The 9,312-nt window shown below is 34.8% G+C and overlaps 1 protein-coding gene across 1 annotated transcript in view; it reads left to right on the top strand.

Moving 5' to 3' along the window:
• Positions 1-2,626: 2,626 nt before the first annotated feature.
• The window catches only part of BRDT (bromodomain testis associated), a 57,121-nt gene continuing 50,435 nt past the window's right edge, over positions 2,627-9,312 (top strand). The window contains exons 1-3 of the mRNA XM_045847127.1: positions 2,627-2,815; positions 4,106-4,243; positions 6,293-6,407. Of these exons, the coding sequence (XP_045703083.1) occupies positions 2,627-2,815; positions 4,106-4,243; positions 6,293-6,407 (442 nt within the window). The remainder of the gene's footprint in view (positions 2,816-4,105; positions 4,244-6,292; positions 6,408-9,312) is intronic.

The following is a 9,312-nucleotide window of genomic DNA, read 5'->3' as shown; positions in this document are numbered from 1 at the left end:
AGGGAAGGTGTAATAATTGGGACACTCAAAAAAGTAGTCTAGCTTTAAGTAACCAGAATGCCAGGATAAGGGCCATTTTTAGTTGGGACATTCTAGAATATCTCCTTTGTTCTCGATGACTTAAGAGTTCTAGTTCATATATGCATAACATAAGAAAAGTGAAATCATGAGATGAAATAAATTATAAGATAGGTAACCACTTCCAAGTTAATTTATTTTAATGTAAAGATTCGTAATCCTGGCTACACATCAGAAACACCAAGGAACTTGAAAAAGCAAACAAACAAAACTGATTGCCAAGTGCCTGCTCCAGAGTTTGGGGCCTGAGCAGCCCTGAGCACTGCTATTATTTTTTAAATGATTGACAAAACATCACACCCATTAGGATGGCTACTTTTAAACAAACAAAAATAAACACCTAGAAAACAGTGCAGATGTGGAGGAACTGGAACCCTGTAGAATGTTGGTAGGAAGGTAAAATGGTGCTGCCACTACAAAAAACAGTGATCCTAAAAAAAAAAAAAAAGCCAAATAGAATTGCCATATGATCTAGCAATTCCACTTACACATTTCTGAAAGCAAAGTCTTGAAGAAATATTTACATACTCATGTTCATGACACTTCACAGTAGGCAAAGTGTCTATCGGTGAAATGATTAACAAAATGTGGTTCAAACATATACTGGAATATTATTGAACTTTATAAAACAAAGGACATTCTGACATATGCTACACTATGGATGAACCTTGAGAGCATCATGCTAAGATCAGTAAGGCAGTCACAGAAAGAAATACACTATGATTCCATTTATGAGATACCTGGAGTCAAATTCATAGAAGCAGCAAGTAGGATGTGGCCACAAGGAGTTGGGGAGTGGGGAGTATGAGGAGTTGTTTAATAGGTTTAGAGTTTGTTTTGTGAGATTAAAAAGGTCTGGAAATTAGTTACCCAAAAATATGAATATACTAAACACTACTGAACTGTATACTTAAAAATGGTTCAGGCCCTGGCTGGGTAGCTCTGTCACTTAGAGCTTCGTCTCTATACACCAAGTTTATAGTTTTGATCCCCAGTCAGGGCACATACAAGAATCAACCAATGAATGCATAAATAAGTGGAACAACAAATCTCTCCCCCTGTCTTGGTCTCTCTCTTCATTGCTCCTTCTCATATCAGTAAATAATCTTTTGTTTAAATGTAGCATGTAACATTTTTAAATGGTTCGGATGGTACATTTTATATGTATTATAATTTTTTTAAATGTTGAGAACAAACACTTTTATTTTTTAAAAGGTTTTATTTATCTTTAGAGAAAAGGGAAGGGAGGGAGAAAGAAGAGGAGGGAAACTGGCTCTTCCACATGCCTAACTGGAGAGGGACCAGCCCACAACCCAGACATGTGCCCTGACTGTGAATCAAACCAGTGACCTTTTGGTTCACAAGTCGCCACACATTCCACTGAACCACACTTGTCAGGACCCAATGCTGCTTTAATGCAACAAAGATATTGGCTAAATGTAACACTGATCTCTAAAGGATGGTTTCTTGATAATCATACTTTCCTCTTTGCTGTCATACTTGATAGTACCTTTGCTCTCTGATCCTTAAAGTAACAAAGATGTGATCTAGTATGTTAGATACTGTCTTTCTGAAATAGTTGTGAAATTTTAAAGTATTTTCTTTTTAGGTGTAGTAATGTGCACTGGAGTAGCATTCTAACACTTGTCATTTTTTTCTAATTGATTTGAGAAAGAGTGAGCAAGAGAGAGGAACATATTTGTTGTCCCACTTATCCATTCATTCATCGGTTTCTTCTTGTATCTACCCTGACCAAAGACTGAACCCCCGATGTTGGAGAGTCAGGACAGTGCTCCAGCCAACTGAGCTACCTGGCCAGGGCCTAGTAATTGTTTTAAAATAAATCATTATATTCAAATTAGCCAGAAAAATTCTTTATTTTGCCTTTCTCCCTTCTTTGAAGTAATTGCAGTGGAATAACTGTATGCTAATATTGTCTTTAACATTCTCTGTTGTTTTATTTTTCCAGGAACTTACAGACTTTTCCTGCTAAGACCTCAATTTGTGTTTTAGAAAAGCAGAAAGAAATACTGTGAAAGACTGAAATAAGCTAAATCATCTAAAATTAAGGCATACATAATGAAACAACTTTTAGTACTTGTATAGAAAAAGGTTTGTATTTGTTTAAAAATTCATTTATCGTTTGGCTTTTTAAAAGTAACAATGTGCTTTAAAATGAAATATATTTGTTTCTCTTGAATAATACTTTCAGTTCTTAAAGATTGTTTGTTTGTTTGTTGGTTTGTTTGTTTTTAAGAGAGGGGAAGGAAAGGAGAAAGAGGGAGGGAAACATTAATGTGTGATTGCCTCTCACACACCCACTATTGGGGATGTGGCCTGCAACCCAGGCATATCTGCCCTGACTGGGAATCGAACTGGCAACCCTTTAGTTCACCAGCGAGCACTCAATCCACTGAGCCACACCAGCAGGGCACTTTTCAGTTCTTATAGAACATTTTAAAAATACTTTGAAGGTAACTCAGTTTTTCCTTTTTTTAGGATATCTGCTGGTAGACCTTAGAATATCAGGATTTGAAGCAGTTAAGAAATGTCTCTGCCAAGTAGACAAACAACTATTGTTAACCCTCCACCACCAGAATATATAAATGCTAAGGGAAATGGGCAATTGACAAATCAACTGCAATATCTACAAAGAATTGTCCTGAAGGCTTTATGGAGGCATAGTTTTTCCTGGCCTTTTCAGCAACCTGTGGATGCTGTGAAACTAAATTTGCCTGTAAGTATTTAAAAAAGAGAAAGAAAGCCCTGTAAATGTTTGAAAGAAATAAACTAGTCTGTAGTATTATAAAATGTCATTAATAAAAACTTGATTTATTAAGCACCAGTGAGTATTTTTCCCTAAATGACAAAGCTCTTTTTTCTGAATATTAAGATTCTTATTGTAACATTTTGTGTTAAATTATAGTACATGTTTTCTTGTTATATATCATATATGTCACTTGACCTTTTAATACAGAGTTTTTGCAAATGTTACCTCCATAAAGTCTCTCTCTTTTTTAATACTCACCTGGGGATATATATATATATATATATATATATATATATATATATATATATATATATTTGATAGAGAGAGGAAGGGAAAGTGAGAGAGAAACATCGCTGTGAAAGGGAAACATCGGTCTCTTGCCTCCTGTACTATCAGGGGCTGAACCAGCAACCTAGCTATATGCCCTGACCAGGAATTGCCTGCAACCTTTTGGTGTACAGGATGATGTTCCAATCAACTGAACACCCGGCCAGGGCCTTGAAGTCTCTCTTGATAGTTCCTGGCAAACTGTTGTGTCACACACAGAATTCAACTGTAGGTCTTAAGAATTTTTAGCTAGTTATCTAATAACAGAACAGCTAAGTATTGTGTAAGCTAGTAAACCATGGAACTGGGATTATACCTTGGATCTGTAATATTTGATAAATACTAGTTTATTTTTCTTTATGGCCTTTACTTTTTATTTTCCAGAATTGTTCTTTTACATTCTTGTGTTTGTTATTCTTTATTTATTGGCTTTTTTCCTTCTGAAAAATAATGCCATGGAAATCAGCTTTTTTTTTCTCATTACTGATGGTTTTGGTTTCTAGATTATACCTTTTTTTAAAAAAAAGTTTATTTATTTGTTTTTGGAGAGAGGGAGAAAGAGAGGAGAGAAACAATGTTTGAGAGATACATCAGTTGGTTGCCTCTTGCACACCCCTAACTGGGGACCTGGCCCACACCCCAGGCATGTGCCCTGACTGGGAATTGAACTGGTAACCTTTTGGTTCACAGGCCAGCACTCAACCCACTGAGCCACACCAGCCAGGGCAGATTTTGCCTTTTAAAAGATGATGAGTTCTCTCTAGTTAGCTTTCTTTCTCATTACTGATGGTTTTGCTTTCTAGAATATGCTTTTTTAAAGGTAATCACTTCTCCCTTGTTACAGTACAGTTTCTTAAATTTCCTTATTTGTGAATTGTAATTCGTTCATTCTTAATACTAACACTTACAATGTCTTCTTGAAAACCATAGGATTATTATACCCTTATTAAAAACCCAATGGATTTAAGTACAATTAAGAAGCGCTTGGAACATAAGTATTATGTGCAGGCTTCAGAATGCATAGAAGACTTCAATACGATGTTCTCAAATTGCTATTCATACAACAAGGTATGTAAGCCTTACTATACTTGCTAATTCCATGCTGTTACATATAGGAGATGTGCACTCATTTCAGATTTCAAGACTTGCTTTGGAATATTTTACATACTTTTGAGAATAATGATTTTTTATCAGTTTTTAAAATTTTCATCTATCAATATTAGTGTAGTGTATTTGCTCTATTTCTGCCTAAAGAGCTGTAATGACTTACTATGCTTTAAAAAAATGAAATGTCAATAATAGCTTGTTTCTGTGAATAAAGCATTGTTTCAAAATATTCTCTCTTGCACTTCTACCATTTCAGCTGTAAGATGATAAACCTTATTATATACTAATCTTGGCTTAGATTTTCATGGTATGAATCCTTGGCCATAACCTAGGAAACCAAATTACATACATCTATACTACACGACACATTTAAGATCAGACACATTCTTTGTTATATTTCAGTAGTAGTATTTGCATCTCTGTTAATTCATTAGCTTGTTTGATAGTGTATGTGAGCATTTTAACGTAATCTTCACATTTGCTTTCATTAAAAAAATTGCACTTGCGTATTTTGTTTTTTTCTCCATATAGTATTCCCATTTCCAAGAATACTGCATCATTTTCAAACTCTTGTATAATATCTAAACATTTTAAAATTTATACCTCATTTATTCAGAATCACAAGTAACACTGACATGTAATAGAAATTTTGATTCGCTTCCCAAGAACTATCAGTGCCACCATATATGTATAAAATATTTGACTGTTAGCTGATGTCATTAAAAAAAAAATCAGAACCAATGATACTCTCAAAGTAACACTGGCAACTTTAATTTAACAATTCTAAAGGGTCCTTTCACATTTTAACATTTAATACTAAAGTTCAGCAATTCTCCTGAACTACCTAACTTAGAAATAAGTGTTTTCTGCTTTAGGCTTTTGCTTTATAATTTAGTTTTTTTTCCCCCTCAATAGCAAAGTAAAGCAAAGGAAGATTTCTAAGCAGGTCGTTAAGATTTAAAAATTAAGTTCTTTGATGTCATTTTATCATTTAGTTCATTGGAAACTGAATTGGGACAAGTCAAATCATGAAGAACTTTGATAGCCAGGAATAAGTTTTGTTTTAACCCATTTGTGAGGTAGAAGTTTCAATTTCTAATGCCTTTGTATTAGTGGTATTGGTTGAATCGCAACTCTCTAATGCTCAGGGCATCCTGGGTCCTTTTTAGAAGTTAAAGGGGAAGGTGTTAGAATTTAAAATATGAGCCCCTACACTTTTCTAAAATTAATTTAGAAGTGATAAATACTGTTTAATAAATATTGGGTTGGCCAAAAAGTTAATTTTTTTCCAGTAAGATGGCTATAGTAGCACACAGTTGCCTTTAACTTCACTCAAAACAATTTTTTAGATTGTATTGTGACAGCTGTCATATCAGTATGTATTTTTTAAAAAAACTTATCAAAATTGGTGAGTTTTTGTATAGTCATTTTAATATTGAAGATGAAAGAAAATATGGTACATTTTTAGCACACTATGCTTTATTATTTCAAGGAAAGTAAAAATGCAGCTGAAATGCAGAAAAAGATTTGTACGGTGTATAAAGAAGGTGCTGTGACTGATATAAGGTGGTTTGTGAAGTTTTGTGCTGGAGATTTCTCACTGGATGGTGGTCTACCATTGGGTAGACCAGTTGAAGTTGATAGCGATCAAATTGAGACATTATTGAGAACAATCAACATTATACCATGCAGGAGATAGCTGACATAATCAAAATATGCAAATCAATAAAGTTATTAATGAAAATGAAAACTTTCTTTATTTTACAGAAAAAAAGACATATAGACTTTTTGGTCAACCCAATACCATTGAATAAATGTATTATGTTACTGCCTTCTATAAAATAGCCTGACTTATAGAAATTTAGTACTAACATAATGTCTTCTTGAAAACCATAAGATTAATATACCATTATCAAAAAAAAAAAACAGTGAATTTAAGTACAATTAAGAAGTGCTTGGTATAGTGACCATATTGTGTAACTTTATGGTTGTATTTTATATATTTTCTAGCCTGGAGATGACATTGTTCTTATGGCACAAGCTCTAGAGAAGTTGTTTAAACAGAAAATATTACACATGCCACGAGAAGAGAAAGTTGTGAGTGGTAAGGGAAGAATAAGGAAAGGTAAGCCAGAAAAGATTTATGTTCCCTTTCTCTCTCTTTCATATATATAGAGCAAGAACCTATAATAAGATTCTTTCCTCCTCTGTTACTCTGGGCTATTGCCTTTATTTGTAACCTGAATCTTGCTTCCCTCCTTACTTTCTGAAAAATTTTATTTTATTTTTTGTTAACCTTTTGTTTTGTGCATCATTAACATCCCCTCTATGGGGTTAGTCTCATTACTCTATAAATATGCATAAGTATGCCCTAGTATCTGATCTTCACAATTGACCTTTTAGCCCTGGCCAGATAGCTCAGTTGCTTAAAGCATTGTCCCCATACACCAAGGTTATGGGTCCAATCTCCAGTCAGGGCACACACAAGAAGCAACCAATGAATTAATAAGTAAGTGGAACAAGAAATCTATCTGTTTCTCTGTCTCTGTCTCTCTCTCTCTTAAATCAATAAATAAAAAATTAAAATAAAATTTACCTTTTACATAAGAACAGGCATATAGATCAATAGAACAGAATACAGAGCCCAGAAATAAACCCACACCTTTATGGTCAATTAATAGTTGACAAAGGAGGCAAGAACTTACAATGGGGTAAATAAAGACAGTCTATTCAATAAATGGTGTTGGGAAAATTGGACAGATGCATGCACGAAAAAAAAAAGAAAGAAACTAGACCACCTTATTACACCATATACAACAATAAACTCAAAATGGATTAAAGACTTAAATGTAAAACTCAAAATCATAAAATCCTAGAAGAAAACATAGGCAGTAAAATGTCAGATATTTCTCAAGTGATTTCTTTTCTGACATATCTCCTATAGCAAGGGAAACAAAAATAAACAAATGAGACTATATCAAACTAAAAAGGTTTTGCCCGGCAAAGGAAATCATCAACAAAATGAAAAGACAGTCTACTTGAATGGGACAACATATTCACCAATGATACACCTGATAAAGGGCTAATTCTCAAAATATATAGAGAACTCATGTAACTGAACACCAAGAAGACAACCCAATTTAAAAATGGGCAAATTATATGAATAGACATTTCTCTAAAGAGGACATAAAGAAATATGAAAAATGCTCAGCATCACTAATCATAAGAGAGGTGCAGATTAAAACTACAATGAGATATCACCCCACTCCTATCTGAATGGCCATAATCAATAAATCAACAAACAAGTGTTTAAGAGAATGTAGAGAAAAGGGAACCCTTGTGCACTTTTGATGGGAATGCAGACTGGTGCAGCCACTGTGGAAAACAGTATGTAGTATGTCAAAAAACTAAAAATGGAACTGCCTTTGACCTAACAATTCCACTTCTGGAAATATATCTGAGTAAGTCCAAAACACTAAATTGAAAGAATATATGCACCCCTATGTTCATTTTAGCATTATTTACAGTAGCCAAGATCTGGAAACAGCCCAAGTGCCCATCAATAGATGAGTGGATAAAAAAGCTTTGGTACATTTCCACAACTGAATGCTCCCCAGCCATAAAAAGAAGGGAATCTTATCATTTGTGACAGTGAAATAAGCTAGTCAGAGAAAGACAAATACCATATGATCTCACTTATATGTGGAATCTGATGAACAAAATAAACAGATGAACACAGTAGAAACAGTCATATATAGAGAACAGACTGACAGCTGTCAGAGGGGAGGGAGAATTGGAAGGCTGGATGAAAGCAGGTGGAGAGATCACTAGTCAAAGAACATATGTGTAACACAGACAATAGTGTGGTGATAGAGGGAAGGGGGTGTGGGGTAGATGGAGGTGGGCAAAGAAGGGATAAATGGGAATGGTAAGAGACTTTCCTTTGAGCAATATGCACAGATTGATTGGGCAGATGATGTTTTGTTGAATTGTACACTTGAAACCTATCTGGTTTTGTGAATAAATGTCACCCCAATAAGTTCAATAAAAAATAAAATCAGAATTATGTTCTAGAGGGCAGGCCCCTTGTAGTTCTTCTGGCTTTCCCCACTAGGTGAGTGTTCTAGGAACCCATCTGTATCAGTGTACCACCTCCATCTACCCTACATTTGCCCATTTCTTGTTGGGTTATTTATGAGTGCACCTGCCCACACCATACTCAGTGATCAGCAGTTTTTGACCAAAACAGCATGACCGCTATATGCTCCACCCTCCCTATTTACGTGGTCTCACCCAGAGTGACCTTTTTTTTTGGTTCCTTGGATGAAAAAGGTCCTCAAAGGGAAACATTTTGTCAGTGTGGAAGAGATGAAACAAAAAATGGCAGAAACACTGAAAGGCATCAAAATCAAGTTCAAAAACTGCTTTGAATGGTGGGAAAAGCATCTCAATAAGTGTATTGCATCAAATGGAGAATAGTTTGAAGGTGACTGAAGTTTAAAAACATAAAAATAAATACACAACTTTTTATAAATAAATTCCAATTTTGGGGGTCCCCCCTCATACCCTTTTGCTTTCCTGTTATACACTCATGAACTCACTTCAGCACAGGCTGTAGCTTTACTGCACCAATGAAAAGGTTCTTGACAGTCAGGGTCATTTGTTATCTTCATGTCGCTAAATTTAATTAAAACTTTTCTCCCTTCATTTAGTTGACCTCTATCAGTATTTGCTTAAGAAGCTTATTGTCTCTTTCTCGAAGTGCCTTTAGTTCTTGGTGCCTACTCCAGTTGTGTGAATTTGCTTCCCACACTGTCCTTTTGACCTTATCATCTTCTTTCACTCTGTATATGGGTTTGTTTTCAGTGCCTGATATTAGATATTCTTCCTAAATTCCATCTTTGTGTTATTAATCTCCAAATTTATGTCTCCTAGATAGCCTTCTCTGAGCAACCAATTCTTATCTCCCAGCCACCAGCCATGTTCACTTGGATGTCTTATACACATCTCTCTTGACATGCTCATTTCAG

Source organism: Phyllostomus hastatus, unplaced genomic scaffold, assembly GCF_019186645.2.
Source record: "Phyllostomus hastatus isolate PE091 unplaced genomic scaffold, TTU_PhHast_1.1 phas_contig_524, whole genome shotgun sequence".
Taxonomy (NCBI): Eukaryota; Metazoa; Chordata; class Mammalia; order Chiroptera; family Phyllostomidae; genus Phyllostomus; species Phyllostomus hastatus.
The sequence above is the reverse complement of the archived record's forward strand: the minus strand, read 5'-3'. Positions and strand labels throughout refer to the sequence as shown.